The 20618-nt window shown below is 42.1% G+C and overlaps 1 protein-coding gene across 2 annotated transcripts in view; it reads right to left on the bottom strand.

Annotated features, from left to right (window-relative positions):
- Positions 1–17091, bottom strand: part of HECTD2 (HECT domain E3 ubiquitin protein ligase 2) — a 74416-nt gene extending 57325 nt beyond the window's left edge. Inside the window, exon 1 of one of the 2 annotated variants that reach the window (XM_059881865.1) lies at positions 16276–17091. In XM_059881865.1, coding sequence (XP_059737848.1) covers positions 16276–16413 — 138 coding nt within the window. In that variant the 5' untranslated portion in view covers positions 16414–17091. The remainder of the gene's footprint in view (positions 1–16275) is intronic. The other variant, NM_001206772.1, reaches the window with a different exon arrangement.
- Between the last annotated feature and the right edge of the window lie 3527 nt (positions 17092–20618).

Raw genomic sequence — 20618 nt, 5'->3', positions numbered from 1 at the left:
CTCTTTCCTCTACCCCTTCTTAATAATAACAGATTCCAGAGAACATTGCTTGATTCACTAGTGGAATCTTCAAATAATAATTTAAAAACCCACAAGTAACTGACTGAATCAACAAAACCATTTAAAAACTATCAGTTCTAATCTCTAACAGATTTATAATATAGATTCCCAAGGAGGAGAGACAAAATTGGAGAAAAAGATTAATAAAAGAGTGATACACAATACTTTTCTATAAAAGTCTTAGTAAATTACATACTTTGCATAACTTTGGTAAATTAAAACATTATGCTCAAGTTCACAGAACTGATTAGAAAAATAAAATAACCCATACATTTGAAAAAGTATTATCATCCCTTGCTATAAATATTATGATACTTACATAAGAAATATATTAACTTCTGGGGCCAAGTTTGTTTATTTGTATGTTTTGTCCTATCAAAACATCTTAAATAATAATGGGAATGAATGTCAAATTTGATATACATATATTTCATTGATGCATGAGAGCTGATCAAGTAACCAATCTATAAAATGAGGTCAATGAATGGCCCCTTGGAACTTTGCAATGTTGTTGTTTAGTCACTAAGTCATGTCCAACTCCTTGCAAACCCATGGACTGTAGCCCACCAGGCTCCTCTGTCCACGGGATTTTTCAGGCAAGAATACTGAGTGTGTTGCCATTTCCTTCTCCAGAGGATCTTCCCGACCCAGGGATCGAACTTACATCTCTTGAATTGGCAGGTGGGTTCTTTACCACTGACCTACAAGGGAAGCCCAGAACTTTGTGAACTTAGCTGTAAATATTTACAATGAATTAATATACCAAAGGTTTTTTCACTGATAACTGTCACTGATGTTATCTAAGATTGAGCAACTTAGAGGATTTAAAGAGCAGTGTAGTTGCAGTACAGAATCAGAAAGGGAGAATGGTCCAGTGAGGTGAGATTGGAAAGATAGGCAGGGACAATACTATGAAGCCTTCAGGACAGGGAGTATGGATTCTGTCCTGGAAGGGAATAGGGAACAGTCATGGAGGACCTGTAAAAAAGGCATGACATAATTATATCTGTATCTTAGGAAAATCACTGTCGGTAGGTGTAGGGAATAGACTGAAGGGGAGCAAAACCAGAAAGATACATCAAGTCTACTTACTGGGAGAAATAAGTCTAAACTGAGAAAGGAGTTAGAGGAAATGAAGAAGAATGACAGCCTGGGCCAACGTATGGCAAAATAGCAAGAGTTATTTCAGGTCATAATGAGAATCAGAGAACCCTTCAATAAGTTATAAAATAAATGAAATGAACAATGTAAACTGCTTTATTTCAAATTTCAGGAAAAATCTTTTGACACCTCACCATAAAGAAGAGGGCATACGATGAAAGACTATTGACTATGCCAAAGCCTTTGACTGTGTGGATCACAACAACTGTGGAAAATTCTTAAAGAGATGGGAATACCAGACCACCTGACCTGCCTCCTGAGAAATCTGTATGCAGGTCAAGAAGCAACAGTTAGAACTGGACATGGAACAACAGACTGGCTCCAAATCGGGAACGGAGTATGTCAAGGCTGTATATTGTCACCCTGCTTGTTTAACTTATATGTAGAGTACATCATGAGAAATGCTGGGCTGGATGAAGCATAAGCTGGAATCAAGATTGCTGGGAGAAATATCAATAACTTCAGATATGCAGATGACACCACACCTGTGGCAGAAAGCAAAGAACTAAAGAGCCTCTTGATGATAGTTAAAGAGGAGAGTGAAAAAGTTGGCTTAAAACTCAACATTCAGAAAACTAAGATCATGGCATGTGGTCTCATCACTTCATGGCAAGTAGATGTGGAAACAATGGAAACAGTGGCAGACTTTATTTTGGGGGCTCCAAAATCACTGTAGATGGTGACTGCAGCCCTGAAATTAAAAGATGCTTACTCCTTGGAAGAAAAGTTATGACCAACCTACACAGCATATTAAAAAGCAGAGACGTTACTTCACCAACAAAGGTCCATCTACTAAAAGCTATGGTTTTTCCAGTAGTCATGTATGGATGTAAGAGTTGGACTATAAAGAAAGCTGAGCACCAAAGAATTGATGCTTTTGAACTGTGGTGTTGGAGAAGACTCTTGGGAGTCCCTTGGACTGCAAGGAGATCCAGCCAGTTCATCCTAAAGGAAATCAGTCCTGAATATTCATTGGAAGGACTGATGCTGAAGCTGAAACTCCAATACTTAGGCCACCTGATGGGAAGAACTGACTCACTGGCAAAGACCCTGATGCTGGGAAAGATTGAAAGCAGGAGGAGAAGGGGATGACAAAGGATGAGATGGTTGGATGGTATCACTGACTCAGTGGACATGAGTTTGAGTAAACTCTGGGAGTTGTTGATGGACAGGGAGGCCTGGCGTGCTGCAGTCCATGGGGTTGCAAAGAGTCGAACACGACTGAGAGACTGAACTGAACTGAAGAAAATTCTACACTGGGTTGTATAAATGTATTTGTGGAATGACTAGAAAAGGAACCAATGGTCACTAGGCAAAAGTATGCATCTCATGCCAAAATAATGTAATTTTTCTAGCTGACAGGGTTATCATTATGCTATGGTCATGTAGCAACTGCTATGCAAAACTAGTATAAGGGCAAAACCATGGAAACACTGGCAAATATGACATGAGCTTACAAAGAACATGAAGAATGAATGACCAAAAAAGATAGGAGATCTAAGAGAAGATCATGTGTTAAAAATGAAGGAAGGATCATCAAGGAAAAAGCGGTCAGCAATGCTGAATAATGAACAGTGGCTAGGTCTAAAGTGTGCCCACTAGCATATGCAGCTGTGAAATCTTGGGGACAAAGGAGACAACAGATTCCGGGGAGAAACTGCCACTGCTGGTGGCAGAAACTGTATGAAATAGATTGGCAAACGAAAGGGAAGTCAGGAGGGGAAAGCACTGAGTAGGATTTGCTCTGTCCAGAAGCTTTATGGAAGGGTACAGAGTGGCTGGAAGGGTACAAAGATGTGAGGGGAGATACACTGAGCATGTTATCATGGCCGTCAAATCCAGGGGTCGCGACTATCTACCCAGAGCATTACTGCTATTCTTTGTGCAGCAAAGGCCACAGATTGGAGCAGGGACAGGCACTCAACCAAAAGGCAGCCATCTGTCGATCAGGTGGCCACACATTAGGTGGCCTGGCATACAGGACACTGATGCTTCCTAATATGTCAATCAGAGAAGGTCTTTCCAGATTTCAGATGGAGGAATATGGAAAAGAGCAAGCAGCCAAGAATGAGAGAATAGCAGGCGCACAGAGAGCAGCTGGTCTCTGTTCCTGCCTGCTTTCTGGTTCTATCTATGTATGTTATTTCCATAAATCCCCCTTTTCCAAAAGGAGGCATATATGGCCTGATTTTCTGTTCCTTGTGATCAAAAAAGCTTAACATGAGAAAAAAAATCCTTGGTCTAATAAGTCGCTTGCTTATAAGATGACTGTGCCCTTGATACTTCACACTTGAGATGACAGGAAATAAATCACGGACAATTTCACAGGTTGACAGTGTACTACAGATAAATAAGAACAAACTCTCCAAACAGCAGTTGCCCCACGCTGGCTTGCACAAGAGAAACCTTCCCATAGCCTAATACTTCCGTGAGAAAGCAGGGTCACATGTTGCATGATGGTAAACTACTGAAAACTAGAGAATCAAGATGCTAGTGAGTGTTAATAGGACATGAGTAAATTAAAGGTTAGGGGACATTACAAGTCTTCTAGGAATTGGATCTTCCACCGTTATTACATCTGGTTCCCCGAGGAGTTCTGTCTATGAGCAACTGTTGTCTATGAGTCCTAAGTAAGTACCACACTAGAGATGACATCCTGGAATGTGGCCAGCCTGCAAACAGTGGGCTGCATGTGATGAAGAATAGATAGTAGCAGGATACCCAACCAGCTGTTACAGAGGAAGAAGTACAAACAGGGAACACAGGAGGAAAGAGACGCTGAGAACTCATTGAGGGGAAAAACTCAAAGTACACCTAGCATAATAAATAAGACTTGACTCTCTCTCTAGGTAGAGGCTGACCATAAGTTTAACAAACAGCTGAAAAATTTTATGTGGTAATTGCAAAACTAATCAAAGATCATACTTCTTTCAAGTAGCTAACATAGACCTCAATGGTCTTTTTGACTATATAATCACACAGATTATATGTAAGATTATAATAGTTTCAAGAAATTAAATATAATTTCAAAAAATTAAATAGAATTAAATTAAATGGAATACCTGTTTTTCCCTGTTAATCTATAATTAAATACTGTTGACCTTATTTTTAAATTTTAATACATGAGCTCCTACTTTCAACATTTACTGAGGAACAGACTACATCTGCTCAGAGAAGGCAATGGCACCCCACTCCGGTACTCTTGCCTGGAGAATCCCATGGACGGAGGAGCCTGGTAGGCTACAGTCCATGGGGTGCTAGGAGTCGGACACGACTGAGCGACTTCACTTTCACTTTTCACTCTCATGCATTGGAGAAGGCAATGGCAACCCACTCCAGTGTTCTTGCCTGGAGAAACCCAGGGACAGAGGAGCCTGTTGGGCTGCCGTCTCTGGGGTGGCACAGAGTCGGACATGACTGACGCGACTTAGCAGCAGCAGACTACATCTGAGTTAAATTTCTGATTTATCATATTTTTCTATTAGATGTCAATAAGAAGGATACTCATGGTTTTCCATCATAGCTTTTATATTTTTATATTGAATACCAAGTTCTTTTTATATTCAAAATTCTGATAAAATTTACTTTGGTCATCTACTATTCTACCAAAAGCGGCCTTAGAAAATAAAACATTTTCATTCACATTGTAAACCAATCTTTTTTTTTGGTCACATTGCACAGCATGTGGGATCATAGTTTCCTGAAGGTGGATTGAACCTGTGCTCCTGTGGTGGAAGTGGCTGAGTCCTGACCACTGGGTATTTCCTAAACCAATCTTTGATAAAAGAACAACTGCTGGCTCTGTTTCATCGTGAGGAGAAGGCAATGGCACCCCACTCCAGTGTTCTTTCCGGAGAATCCCAGTGACGGCGGAGCCCGGTGGGCTGCCGTCTATGGGGTCGCACAGAGTCGGACACGACTGAAGTGACTTAGCAGCAGCAGCAGCTGTTCCATTGTGAAACACTTTTTAAAACCAAAATATCTCACTATATTTCTCACTATACATATCTCTCACTATATATATTTAAGGTGAAATATTTTAAACTGTATACACAATTCATTATTTTGTAGTGTTTACAAAATTCATTATTCCTAACATTCATTGACCATTTATGCTAAAGCCTTTGACTGTGTGGATCACAACAGTGGAAAATTCTTAGAGATGGGAATACCAGACCACCGTACCTGTCTCCTGAGAAACATATGCAGGTCAAGAAGCAACAGTTAAAACCAGACATGGAACAACTGACTGGCTCAAAACTGGGAAAGCAGTACGCCAAGGCTGCATATTGTCTCCCCGATTATTTAACTTCTATGCAGAGTATATCATGCGAAATGTGGGGTTGGATGAATCACAGACTGGAATCAAGACTGCCAGGAGAAATATCAGCAACATCACATATGCAGATGATACCACTCTAATGGCAGAAAATGAAGAGGAACTAAAGAGCCTCTTGATGAGGGTGAAACAGGACAGTGAAAAACCTGGCTTGAAACTCAACATTAAAAAACTAAGATCATGGCAGCCAGTGCCATCACTTCACAGCAAATAGATGGGGGAAAAGCAGAAGTAGCAGCAGATTTTATTTTCTTGGGTTCCAAAATCACTGCAGACAGTGATTGCAGCTATGAAATTAAAAGACGCCTGCTCCTTGGAAGAAAAGCTATGACAAACCTAGACAGCATATTCAAAGAGACATCCCTTTACCGACAAAGGTCCATATAGTCAAAGCTAAGGTTTTTCCAGTAGTCATATAAGGATGTGAGAGCTGGACCATAAAGAAGGCTGAGCGCTAAAGAATTGATCCTTTTGAATTGTGGTGCTGGAGGAAACTCTTGAGAGTCACTTGGACGGAAAGGAGATCAAACCAGTCAATCCTAAAGGAAATCAACCCTGAATATTCATTGGAAGGGCCGATGCTGAAGCTTAAGCTCCAATTCTTCAGCCACCTGAGGTAAAGAGCTGACTCACTGGAAAAGACCCCGAAGCTGGGAAAGATTGAGGGCAGGAGGAGAAGAGGGGGACAGAAGATGAGATGGTTAGATAGTATCACCAACTCAATGAACATGAACTTGAGCAAACTCTTGGAGATAGTAGAGGACAGAGGAGCCTAGTATGCTGCAGTCTATGTGGTCACAAAGAGTTGGACATGACTTAGCGACTGAAAAGCAAACATATTTTAAACTACCAACTTCGCGAACAGCTGGAAATGTTAGCATTTTATACCATATCAAGTGAAAATTAATGCTGTTATTCTAGCTATTATATAGGTCAGATTGGCAGAAGTTTTATTTACTATAGAGACCACACACACAAATGCACAGGTAGATGGATTCTACACAGAGCTGTCTGGTTTGGCTGGTGATACAAAGTTGTCATACAGGATCCAGTCACCAGCATATGTTAAATTATGTTCAGTAGCTTTTATTTAAGAAGCTGCTGCTACTCCTGCTAAGTCGCTTCAGTCGTGTCCGACTCTGTGCGACCCCATAGACGGCAGCCCACCAGGCTCCCCCGTCCCTGGGATTCTCCAGGCAAGAACACTGGAGTGGGGTGCCATTTCCTTCCCCAATGCATGAAAGTAAAAAGTGAAAGTGAAGTCACTTAGTCGTGTCCGACTCTTCGAGACCCCATGGACTGCAGCCTACCAGGCTCCTCCATCCATGGGATTTTCCAGGCAAGAGTACTGGAATGGGGTGCCATTGCCTTCTCCATATTTGAGAAGAGATGTACGTATTTCAGAAAGTGCTTCATGCAATAAATAAACAGGTATTCTAAAATGTCCAAGAACACTTGGCTAGCTGGGAAATTCACTTATGTGGAATACCTGTCATCGGTAATACAGAACAAAAAGCACTAATGGTAATAATACAAAGGAAATTCTAGATAGATTAGCATGGTGGTTTTCAAACTTTCTGGTTTCAGGACCTCTTTACATTCTTAAAAATTATTATATGTATGTACTCATTCCTGTTTAAATACCACTAAATCCACTTACAGACAACAACTATTTTCCCAACAAACAAAAATCAGTGAGAAGAGTGACATGGTTTACATTTTGCAAAACGATTTTTCTATTTGTTTCTGCATTCAATTTGTTGCAATATCATCTGTCACATAGAAAACTACACCGTACACTAGAGAGAAGGAGTGAGAACAAGACAACACAAATAACATTCTACTATCATTGCAAAGGCAGTGCTGACCTCATGGACATCTTAAAGGATACTGAGGATCACATGCTGAGGACTGCTACAGTAGGAATAAACAGTAATCAGCACTAAGAATGAGTCTAAGAAATCTTGGGAGAACAAGAAGACAACGTTTAAATCTGTTCTAATACAAGCATTTGCCACATGTGGCTGTTGAGAACTTGAAATGTTCTAGTAAGTGTAAAATACACAGTTTTCAAAGACTTAGTGTGAAAAAGAGGTTAAATATCTCATTAAGTGTTCATACTGATTAAATATTGAAATGGTTAAGTTTCTGGATATACTGGATTAAAAAATATGCAATTAAACTTTATTTTTACCTCTTTTTATTATCTTTAATTAGCTATTAGAAAAGTTAAAATTACAGATGTGGTTCACATTTTATTTCTACTGGACAGAGCTGATATAAATGAAAATATACTTTCCTAAACTAGATCCAATCTAACATACAATCTTAGGAAACAGGTCAGAATTATTATTTTAATTCATCATTTCTCTGCATCGTTCTGGAGAAAAAGACCTGATGTAGCAAATGTAAACATGGTATAGTATGTGGATGAAGAATCAAAGATATCTGAAGGAATAAAATCTGAGTTTCTTGCTTTGGTCATCTCAGGTATGTATACAGAGACAATGGCAATTTCTACACTTTCGGCCACACCTCAATGAAATTTATTTTTCAAACCCAAAGGTAAATAGTTTGGCAACATATTGAGTGCGCCAAGTCAGCTCAGTAGTGTCCGACTGTTTGAGACCCTATGGCCTGTAGCCTGCCCGGCTCCTCTTTCCATGGGATTCTCTAGCCAGGAATACTCGAGTGGGTTGCCATGCCCTCCTCCAGGGGATCTTTCTGACCCAGGGATTGAACCCTCGTCTCTTATGTCTCCTGCACTGGCGAGACCTGGGAAGCCTGGCAATACATTCAGTGCTCCTAATATAAAGCGGGGATCCTTCAGTCTTATGAGGACACGGAATACTGGGAAGCCTGGCGATACATTCAGTGCTCCTAATATAAAGCAGGGGTCCTTCAGTCTTACGAGTACACGGAATACCTATGACACACAGAAAAAACCTACAAAAGACTGAATGGCTTCCTGAGATACTGAGCAAAGGTTTTTGCATCAGAAGACCGGTGAACAAAGTACATTTATATGTTTTAACTTAAAACAGAGTCACCAGGGAAGCCCTTAAACATTGACTATACTTTGCTTTACTAACTTTTAAAATAAACTGACCTAAAGTGCCTGTTAGGGCCACACTAGATGAGAGGCCTCAATTGTATTTAGGGTCTAACAAAGGAGACTATTTTAGGCCCTGTTCCCAGGTAAAAAGATTTTGCTTTTCTTTTTTGTATGTTTTTTCACAGTTCCCTGTTAGGATGCTGTGTTATAAAATCAGTGCTCTACCTCCTTCTATTAAGCTGTGAAAAGTTGGCTCATTTCAAGATGTGAACCTTCTTCCCCTCAAATAAAAGGCACCAACCCAAGTTGAATTGTTTTAAGTGATATAAACCACAACTTTCAAGGGAGACTAGGAAGGACACGGATTCTGAAACAAAAGTTTAACACCAAAAAAATCACAATGCAATTGATCTTACAGATAACTGAAAATTAACCCTACTTGATACAAATAAATGTTAGTCCTGAAGCTCAGAAATTTCAGTGTTTGCTTATCAGGAAGGCAGTGTGTCTTGGGAGATTTTATTATTATACAACATAGGGGAAAAAAGCAATTATACCAACAGATTACCCTTATACAGCAAAATGCTACTTTTAACTGCGTGATTTGATGAACTCACAATTCTCAATTTATTGTTCTTTAAAAAAAAAGGATCAAAACCAAGTTAATTTGAAACAAAAGTTTTCTTTAATGACTAGATTCAAACTTCAGACTGATTCAATTAAACTGAATTAGTAAAATTTCAATAATTTCTATTTTTAAAAGGCACATTCATATATTATAATTATTCCCCTCAAAATGTTTCTTGACTGCTTACAAAACTATTAGCAAGTTATAAATATCAACTTAGCAACAACTAGTTATTCATATAAGGCTTAGCAGTCTAACATTTTTAAAGTGCAAGAAAGTATCCTCATAATAAATGTAGAAAAACACAAAATTTCCAGAGGTTTCTCAGCTCCACCCACTTCCTTATTCATATTCTGTTGATCTTTCTCTCTCTCTCTTCCTCAATTCAAGTAAACATAAGCAAATTAATTTCCAAACAATATGCCAAAATAAGCTGCTACTCTGGGACACCAGCAGTACCCCTTTCTGAAGCCATTACTTTTCCCTCTCAAAAAAATTCTTCTGAACCCAGGAATACCCCAGCCCTGAAGACTTCAGAGAGCACAGGATACCTTTTAATTCAGAGAGCATGTATGTGAGCATGTGTGTGGAGTGCAGGAAGAGGAGGGAGGTGCATCGGTAATATCTACAGAGTAATACAGGTAATATCTACAGAAAAGGTTGTAAAGGGAAGTACCATAGCCACAGGATAGATTAGAAAGAGAGCTACAAATAGCAAGGCAGTATCATATTGGACCAGCTTCCCTTGTGGCTCAGTGGTAAAGAATCTGCCTGCCAATGCAAAAGACTCAGGTTTGATCCCTGGGTCAGGAAGATCCCCTGGATAAAGGAAATGGCAACCCCCCCCCTCCTCAGTATTCTCACCTGGGAAATCCCATGGACAGAGGAGCCTGGAGGGCTATAGTCCAAAGGGTTGCAGAAGGGCTGGACACAGCCTAACTAAATAACATCATACTGGACACTTTGGGAAGTTCTCGTTCATAACTTACAATGACCATTTTTCTTCAGTTGTTAAATACAGTCAAATTATTTGTGTCCTAACACCCTGAACTAATTATGAAAGGGAGGATAAGCAGGCAACTACAATATGGCTTCAAAGTTAAAAAAAAAAAAGTGGACAAATGACTTTAAAAGTCACTCAAAATTAAACACATTCTGGCTAAGTGTTTATATAGCTACAGCCCTTCCTCTCTGTGTCTTAAGACTCTCTGATCACTTCTTTAATGAGACTGCTTTATTTTACATAGAATTTAATGATACATTAATACCATAATGAAAACTGATATTATCAGATACATGTTTCTCTCCTAAATACTTCTATCTCTAGTAATAAAGTTTTGAACAAATATGTCACTGGACCACATCCTCTTTTCTAATCTAAGAAATACTGCTATAGGTGGGGGGTCTCTGAACCACACGGACCCTGACCACAGACAGAGAGTACATGGAAAAAGAGCATGGGTTTGTTTTTTTTTTTTTGAGTCAGAAAAGTCTCAGCTGAAACTGAGTTCTGCCCCCTTACCAGCCATTTTACCCTCTGGCAAGGTATATTATATGTAACCTGATTCTAAGATTCCTGTCTGTGTGAACTAGGAACAGAATCTTCCTCATGATTAGAATGATCAAGTGGTTAGTGATGAATTTTGGTTGAACTAAGTGACTAGATGAGAGACATGAGAAGGTACTAAATAAACAGTAGCAATCGTTTGTATTATTTATATGTATTTCATCTATGGATACATGATATACCTGTGGTTTATTAAATTGCTTAAGACATCTTCACTACAACAACCTCTACTCTTCCCTATCTCAACTCTTGTTGAGAAAGGTACAAGATTTCCCAAAAATAAGACTCTTCCAAACACCCAGATGGGCAAGTTTTGTCAAAGTTCACACATACATATGTTTATTTGGAATGCTGTTGGCTGGACTGCCTTTTTATGTAAATGTTTTCCTCTGAGAGAATTCACCTGCAAACTCTAGAATTCTTTTCCTTTATCAATCTTCCTTCTCTTTCATTCCACTAGATTCCACTTTGTAGGGATTCTTCCATCCCTTACACCTTATCACATGGCCATGACCCTAGTGGGTGCTCCATCTCTTGTATGAACTGCAAAGCTCCTTCCTTGCCCTCTTTCTCCTCCCTCCTCCAGTCTAACTACCTCTAATCACTTCCATTAATTTCATTCTGTTGTTCTTTTATTTAAGAAACTCCAATGGTTTCCCATGAAGCACAGAAAAAAAAAAAGTCCCAACTTCCCTGCCTGCTGATCTGGTCCAGCCCCCATGCAATCTCATTTACCTCCCACAAGTTGCCAGCATGCTTCCATTGGCTCGACTTTATTACTCCCTAATTCTTCCCTTTAAGCCTTGTTCACGTTCTTTTCCCACTTGCTTTTGCCCATCCAAATCCTATCACCCTTCAATGGCCAGCCAGCTTAAATAATTACCACTGCTTAAAGGCCTTTCTTCACAGTTCTGCACGCGCTGATTTCCTTTTTCTGATCTCCTAGAGCGCAAATTGTTTCTACGGCACATGGTGGCTTTTACACATTGCTTTGCTTTGTTGGGTTTTCCTGTGTTAGCTCTGCCTACCCTGAGGCAGGAATCTATTTTTCTTTTTTAAACTTTGTGTTTTCTGTAGCATCTAGCCCAAAGCTAAACATAATAGAGGTTCAATAACTGGTAGTTACATTGTGGCCCAGTGGATCCATCAAGCCAGGTGACACACCCCTGATAGACCCTGTACAAACTTCTCATTTTTATTACTGGACTTCCTACCAAATCCTCTCCACATACCTCAAGACTTGCTCTTGCCTTCCCCCTACTTGACAAATCTCCTGACCTTCACTGCGGGCAAACTTTCCCTTTCCATCCTAAACTGATTTCCTCCATTTCCCTTCACTGCCCTGACCTAAGTAAAGTCCAGCTCTTTCTTTCGGAGAAGGCAATGGCACCCAACTCCAGTACTCTTGCCTGGAAAATCCCATGGATGGAGGAGCCTGGTAGGCTGCAGTCCATGGGGTCACGAAGAGTCAGACAGACTGAGGGACTTCACTTTCACTTTTCACTTTCATGCATTGGAGAAGGCAATGGCAACCCACTCCAGTGTTCTCGCCTGGAGAATGCCAGGGACGGGGGAGCCTGGTGGGCTGCCGTCTATGGGGTCGCACAGAGTCAGACACGACTGAAGTGACTTAGCAGCAGCAGCTCTTTCTTGAACCCACTTCTTTTTCACAAACCTATGCCATGGAGAGTCTCCCCTTCTCTTCTCACCTGATTTTTTTTTTAATTTTATTTTATTTTTAAACTTTACATAATTGTATTAGTTTTGCCAAATATCAAAATGAATCCACCACAGGTATACATGTGTTCCCCATCCTGAACCCTCCTCCCTCCTCCCTCCCCATACCATCCCTCTGGGTCGTCCCAGAGCACTAGCCCCAAGCATCCAGTATTGTGCATAGAACCGGACTGGCATCTCGTTTCATACATGATATTTTACACGATGATGAAGTAGACAGACTCATCTTCACTCATCACCATTATTTGCTCCTCTTTTGACCCTTTTCTCCTTCCCTATTCACCAATTTTTTCTAACTTCCATATTACATCAGCAACTAATTTATAATATTCTTCTCCAGTCCAATCTGTCAACTTCAGTAAATACTCACATCATCAGTCCTTCATATTTATTTTCTACTCCCCCTAGCTCTCTGGGCCTGCATCACTTCTCCACAGCAGCAGAGCCAAACTCCAAACACTGACAGGCTTCTGAGGACTCTATCTTGGGCCCTTGAGCCACTCTAACGAGGAACCACTTTAACTGCCATTTCTCTCAATTCCCCAAACTACACCTGATTTCTGGTGTGCCTCATTCACTTAACCCATACCTTTTACTATTCCATTTCAAATGCTGCTCCATAAACTAAGCAGACTTGGGGCAGTGTAGTTAAAATACAGACTCCAAGGAACTTTTAATTCAGTACACAGAACATCAATTTTCAATCTTTGCTACACCTGGGAATTAAAAAAAAAAAAAGTAGTTGCCTGAGCCCCACTCCCAGAACTGATCTAATTGGCCTGCATCTGGGCCTGAGCAACGATGGCTTCAAAAGTTCCCATTCCCCCGTGCAGCAGAAGTTGAGAACCGGTGAGCAAAGGTGAGATCTAGGAACCTGGACTTCACCAAGCTACCAAGGGATCCATGGTCAGTCGGGTTTGTGTGTTAGGCACTTCCTGGCTGGAATGGACTTCCTGCATGCTTAGAAGTTGTAGGATCAATCACGTTAGGGTTGTTTTTCCGGCACCGTTAGGGTTGTTTTTCCGGCACCGTCAATCCCACTTTTGCACCTTTTAAAAAAAAAATTTCTGGGATACAGTCCCAACTCTTCAAGTGTAATCAGGGTCATCATAACCTGGCCTTCTGCTTATTTTAGGGAGCTGTCACTCTAAATTATTTCCAAACTCTCATAAAAATGTAATATGGTGATTTTTGGAAAATGTCAGTACTGTAAGGTTACAGTAATTGAGTCATAAACTCAATCAACAGAGACAGAGCTGTTAACCTGGGGCAAAAAGTAGGCATCACTAAAATAGCTCAAAAAGATAAGTTATTGATAGTACTCAGCTTCCTAAGCAAACCTCCAGAAGCTCTATTTGATCCACATGGAGGCTAAAAAAGAACCAAGCAGGCCACAAGCTGTCTTTCCCTGTCCCCCACACCAAGGCTTTCCCATCTATACTGGTGAGCTTGGACGTCATCCAGGCTGCCTGGCTTTCTCGTCCTCAGGAGGATCATGCGCACATTTTCTTGACTAAGGCTTTTCACCGCTATCACTCAGAATTCCAGCTCTAGAAATCTCTCTTTAACAAATACACACCAAGTATCTTCATTACTGGCTAAGTTTCTCCATCCTCCCCCTTGCTCTCCTAACACTTGCTGCAAAACCTGAGAACTCCTTTTCTCTCCTGACGTGACTCAAAACCTCAGTGCTAATGATGAACTCTATCATTTCAAAGAGTCTGAAATTCTGAATGTCATTAAAAAACAAAAACCTGTCATTAAAACAAACAAAAAAACAATGTTACCAACTCTGCTTGTAAGGTACCAGAAATTGCCTTCAAAAATCTCAAGTCTTCATTCTTATCCGCTTCTAATTTAACCTATGTTTTTTTCAAGGTTTTATTCAAGATCTTAAAAAACTTTTTGAACTCTGTTCTTCTGTTTGTCCAGAAGTACAAGCCCATACTCCTTTATTTACACTTATGAAATCCTCTAAGCTCTTAAGACTGAAAGAGTTCATTTGGTAATTAAACACATACCTGAACTGAACTTTTTGACAATCCAACCTGAGCTGAACTGATAGGAAGCTACCAATAGACCTTATCTCATTTAGTGTGAACAACCCACACTTTTCACTGCAGAGTTATTAGTATGCTTAATTATGAAGAACTGGCCAGGACCCCACTGTGGATAGTATACATGATACATATAAATTAACTTTCTAAAATCCAAAGAACTCTCAATTTCAAAGCCCCAAGGTTTCAGATAATAGTCTGTAGACCTATGTCCACACTGTATCAATTTCTCCAAGTTTTTATTCCAAGCCTTCGATTTTTCAATTACACAGAAATAAATAAGTTTTGGGGAGCGTCCTTACTTGAGGACTTAAACCCATTAACACAACTATTAGTATAAGCGTGCATGCATTCATTGTTTTAAACTGACTTAGAAATAAACTGCTGAAATACTATTTGCCAGTTAAAAACATCCCAGATAAGCTCCAAAAGCCCAGGAAATCAACAGCAAGAACTGGGTCTATAAGCAGCTGAATGACAAATTCCTTCAAAGCATTTCCCAAAGTAATTTCTACCTGCAACTCCAATTTACCAATCAACGGTAGTAATTTTTTTTAAGTGTCTTTTTATCACTGTCTACACTTTGCTGTGATTTAAGGTATGATGCTCGTTCTAACAATTTTCAGTTATCACAATCCTTAGACATTTTCCAAAAACCTACTGAATCAAACGTTATTTCTATAACATTTTAAATTAGAGTTAGCTATTTTAGTAAGTTCTTAGTCACTTAAGAGGGAGGTTTTAGGAAATGAATTGCATCCAGGAATAAGGGAAATGTATCATGTTCTCTAAACTTTTACTATTTTGTCACACAGGCTGCATAAGTCATGCTCTTTAATGTACTGAAGTTTCAAGAAGTACATAAATATGGGATCAAATAAAAAAAATCTTAAAAATTAGAGGTTAATTTTGTGTGTGTGCGCGCTCCAAAGTAAACAGTCATAACCACCAGTAAAAGTAGGGAAGAGGGGCTGTCCCATTACATCATCTGGCAATCTGTAGTTTGAAGCCTGAAAGCGCTCTCCAAATAATCCTTAAGAAAATCCAGCTGGGAAATCATCCCCGAGAAGCTTAGATCCCTTGAGTTTAAATATAAGGTTAAAAAAGCTTCCCCACCTTACGTCACATGTCTGTACCATATGAAAAAGAAAACCCATCACCGAGGCATCTACCTCCCACTATCCTGACAGCAACCGAAAGGTCACAATTAAGTGGAAACTCGCCTCAGAGCCTGTTCAATTTGAAGGGGGAGCGGAAAGAAAAAGCGAAGAAAAGGGGAGAAATCTTCGCTCTCCCACGGCAGGCAGACGGCTCAGCGGAAAACCCACTCCCGCTTGCTTGACACCTTATCCTCATCCAAGAGACGATGGACTCCAAAATGCTGGTCATTTCCTTAGAGAAAGAGGGAAGCCCCCAAACCCGAAAATGACCGAAAACAGCCAGCTGACTCGGCCACCCCGGCATTCCCCGAGGGTGGAAGGTGCAGCTCGAGAAATGATCACGGCTGTCCTCGAGACACAACTCCTCGATTTCAGCCCGAGGAAGGGCAGCCTGAGCGCTTCTCCCCGGGCGGGTCCTGGGCTCCCTGGAGGTGAAGCGGGTCCCCGGGCGCCCCTCGCCCCCCTCGCGACCGGCCGTCGGGGCGCCCCGCGGCCCCCGCCCGGCACCTACCGCAGGGGCACTGGCTCCCGCCGACACGATGGGCGGCAGCTTCTCACGCTCCGGTTCCTTCCCTTTCTTCTCCTCCGGCGCACTCGCCGCCACCGCCGGCGGCGCGGCGGGCGAGGGCACCCGATCCGCTTCACTCATGTCGGGCCGGGCGGCTGGAGCGCGAGGCGGCGGCAGCGGCGGCGGCGGCCAGGCTGCTGCTGGGGTTGGCGCTGCTGCCGCCGCGGCCGCGAGAGGGCTCTGGGCCACCGCGTCCAGCCTCCGCCGCCGCTCCGCCCCCGCCCGCGCCCGCGCCCGCGCCCGCGCCGCGGCCCCGCGCTCGCGCCGCGCGCGCGCCCGGATACCCCGCCCCGCCCCCGCCTCCGCCCCCGCTCGCTGGGCCCGCCAGCCCGCGGCTCCCGCCAGCTCCTCGCCTCTGTCGCCCCCTCCCCGCCCCCGCCTCGGCTCACAGGTAGCGGGGCCCGGACGCTGGCCACTGCCACCCTCGCCGCAGGAGGCGCCGCAGCCGGGCCGCCATGTTGTTTGCCGATCGTCGCCCGAACCGGCGAGGAGGGGGTCGGGACTAGAGAGTCGGTACTCTGGGGGACAAGGCGAAGCCAGCAAAGGTCGCGCGGGGATAGAGCGTTCCGGAATGGCTTCTGTGGGGCGGGGCGAGCGCGGCAGCCTCCTCTGCACGGACGGCCCTGACTTGGGGCGCCTAGACCCGCGGGGGATTTTTCCTCTCCAGCGCCTGCAAAACCGTCGCCTTCGGGCCGCTGCTTGTCCGTGCCACCCCTGCCCGCCCACCCGCTTGCCCCAAGAGCGAGGTCTCGTGCCTGGGCGTCCTCAGGAGACAACCTTCCTTTTATAGTCGACCGACCCTTTGTAGATGCCCCAAGAGCCCCCATCTACAAAGGAAAAGGCTGAGGTGGGGAGAGGGGAAGTGAGACGCCGTGGGCTCCACCTTCCCCACCGCAGGGCGGGACGGCCAGGCCACACTTTCCATTCCTGTTCTTCCCGTCCCTACTTGGACTGCCAAATCCGCCTCTCCCTTCCCGTCCCCACGCGCCTACATCTCGCTGTCTCCCCGCATCTCTTTGCTGCCTCCTATCCCTTCCTTGTTCGTTTCCTTTTATAAGTTGCAGATGGACAGACCCAAACTCCGCTGCATAATCCTTAATGTCAGATCGTTAATATGGGTGCGAACTTTAAAAGTGAGGAGGAAAGCTTTTAATCATGATATTAAACCATCCCCCATCCCCACCCCCACGACCAAGCCACACAGACATTTCCTTTCCTTTCCGCCCCCTCCTTTTCCTTTTCTCAGTCTACTGGAGCTGCGGAGACACCTGCTGATATAAGGGAAAGGAGAGAGTAAGAATGTGCTGCATCGTCTATTAAAAACAGGGAATTCTTGACAGTCACATCTCCACAATTCTCGGTAGCGGCTTTGTTATTTTACTTGAGGATGAGTGAATTTTCAAATCATGGGTACCTAGATCCAAATAACTAAAAATAATCTCTGAAACATGTTTGGGAGGATGTTTGGGTTATCTGTTATTTTACATAATTCAGAATTATTAGCATAACTGAGTACTAGTTATCAGACCAGATCAGTTGCTCAGTCGTGTCCGACTCTTTGCGACCCCATGAATGAAACGAAGTTGCATGTTTTTTCCTTCAAACCCAGAGTTTGTAACAAACAGATCTGAAGTAAATCATGTAATGACTATAATAATTAGTATTCAGGATTGCCTTCTATATTATAAATTCCGACTTTCATTTATAGAAGGGCTTTCTAGTTTTAATATAGTTGCTGTCATCACCTATTTGAATGTTAATTAGCAAAAGGTTTGAAGGGCCATATAGTTGGCAAAAAGTATTTCACTGCTAATTAGTCTTGGAGGGAAAATGACACGGACACACATTACTTTTACGCATTCTCCTATTTTTCTTGAATTCTTTTTTAGGATTTTCATTTCTTCTCAAACCTATGAAATATTCACCCTATAGGAGGAATATATAATTATTTCCTACTTTTAGCAGGTCATTGTTCTGATCTTTTGATACAGCAGCAACTGAAATATTATAAATGGAAGGCTTTAACTGCAGTTCAAGATAGTCTATGCTGCCAAGCTATATTGATAGAACAAATTGTTGTTAAGTTGCTAAGTCTGATTCTTTGCGACCTCATGGACTGAGGCAGGCCAGACTCCTTGTCCTTCACTATCTCCCAGAGTTTGCTCTAATTCATATACATTGAGTCGATGATGCTATCTAACCATCTCATCCTCTGTTGTCTCCTTCTCCTGCCCCCAGTCTTTCCCAGCATCAGGATCTTTTGATGGTTAGCCAATGAGTCAGCTCTTCGCATCTGGTGGCCAAAGTATTGGAGCTTCAGCATCAGTCCTTCCAATGAATATTCAAGATTGATTTCCTTTAGGACTGACTGGTTTGATCTCCTTGCAGTCCAAGGGACTCTCAAGAGTCTTCTCCAGCACAATTCAAAAGCATCAGTTCTTCTTTGGCACTCAGCTTTCTTTATGATCCAACTCTCACATCCATACATGACTACTGGAAAAACCATAGCTTTAACTATATGGGCCTTAGTTGGCACAGTGATGTTTCTGCTTTTAATCACACTGTCTAGGTTTGTCATAGCTTTCCTTCCAAGGAGCAAGCGTCTTTTAATTTCATGGCTGCTGATAGAACAAATACTAGGGGAAAATAACAAAATCTGCCCTCCATATCCACAAGCTCAGCCTCTGTGTATCGAAAATACTCAAAAGAAATTTTTTTAGGAAGTTCTGTAAAGCAAAACTTAAATTTTCCACCAAATGTTTATATAGCATTTACATTGTATTAGGTATTATAAGTAATCTAGAGACAATTGAAAGTACGTGAGACCATATATGTAGGTTAAATGCAAATACAATGCCATTTTACAAGGGACTTGAGGATCCTTGGACTTTGGTATCCAGGGGGACCTGGAAACAATCCCTCTTGGATAGAATGAACAATTGTATCTTTTGCTATCCTTTTAAACTAGATTTAGTAATTTGTGATTAAAATGCTTGGAAGAGAAACCAGTTGAATTATAGGCCTTATGCTTTCTCTTTTCATGTGTGAGACTAAATAGAAGTTTGTCTGTACATGTAGTCACATTCAATAGAACAAATGCTTCAATATTGGCAAAACAAGGCAAATCATAAATTGTAATTTCTGCTACTGTGCCAGAATAGATAATCCACTTCTAAACAAGTATGCTGATTAATTCACCTGGAAGTTACATTCTCCCCCCGACCCCCTGCAAAAAAGAAGAGGTAATTAATTGATGTTTTCTTTTACTTCCTGTTAAATACATTGCTCTCAATACTCCACCCTATCCTTTCATCATCTACATGTGCTCCAGAATGGAGAGTGGGACAGGGATTTCTGGAATGCTGCAGAGTGATGACTCCAGTGGGCTGGGGAGACAGAGTCCTAACGGCCACCAAGACACGTCTGAAGGCCCAGGTAGGAGTGAGAGATTGTGGTACAGGACACACAGAGTGTTCCGATTGCTCTGTACAGAAGTGTGGAAAAGATGCTTTTCAACCCTGCCAAGCGTTAACAAAAAGTCCAACCGTGGTGGCATCTAAGTTCAAACTCGTTAGCCCAGGAAAACTTGGGAGTGAAGCAGGAGAAACATTTCACCTTCCTAAGTCCAGATGGAGAACGTGAGCTGATTCATCATACCTGTGGGGTATAAGAGTTTGGGGGTGGGGTGGGGAACTTAGAGAACGGGTTGTTTTTGTGAAAGCAAAAACAAAACTACAAGGTAATTAAAAGATCTAAATTATAGGTAACATTCTACTGTAATTGTATACAGAGGTACTAATCTAGTGAACAGTAGCACAGTAAGTTCTGAAAGTTTGGTTCAGTTCAGTCGCACAGTCGTGTCTGACTCTATGTGACCCCATGGACTGCAGCACACCAGGGTTCCCTGTTCATCACTCACTCCCGGAGCTTGTTCAAACTCATGTCCACTGAGTCAGTGAAGCAATCCAACCATCTCATTGTCTATCGCCCCCTTCTGCATTCAGTCTTTCCTGAATCAGGGTTTTTTCCAATGAGTCAGTTCTTCGCAGCAGGTGGCCAAAGTATTGGAGTTTCAGCTTCAACATCAGTCCTTCCAATGAATATTCAGGGTTGATTACCTTTAGGATTGACTGGTTTGATCTCTTTGCAGTCCAAGGGACTCTCAAGAGTCTTCTCCAACACCACAGTTCAAAAGCATCAATTCTTTGGCACTCAGCTTTCTTTATAATCCTACTCTCATATCCATACATGACTACTGGAAAAACCATAGCTTTGACAAGGTGGAC

Source organism: Bos taurus, chromosome 26 (genome assembly GCF_002263795.3).
Source record: "Bos taurus isolate L1 Dominette 01449 registration number 42190680 breed Hereford chromosome 26, ARS-UCD2.0, whole genome shotgun sequence".
In the NCBI taxonomy this organism is placed as follows: domain Eukaryota; kingdom Metazoa; phylum Chordata; class Mammalia; order Artiodactyla; family Bovidae; genus Bos; species Bos taurus.
The sequence above is the reverse complement of the archived record's forward strand: the minus strand, read 5'-3'. Positions and strand labels throughout refer to the sequence as shown.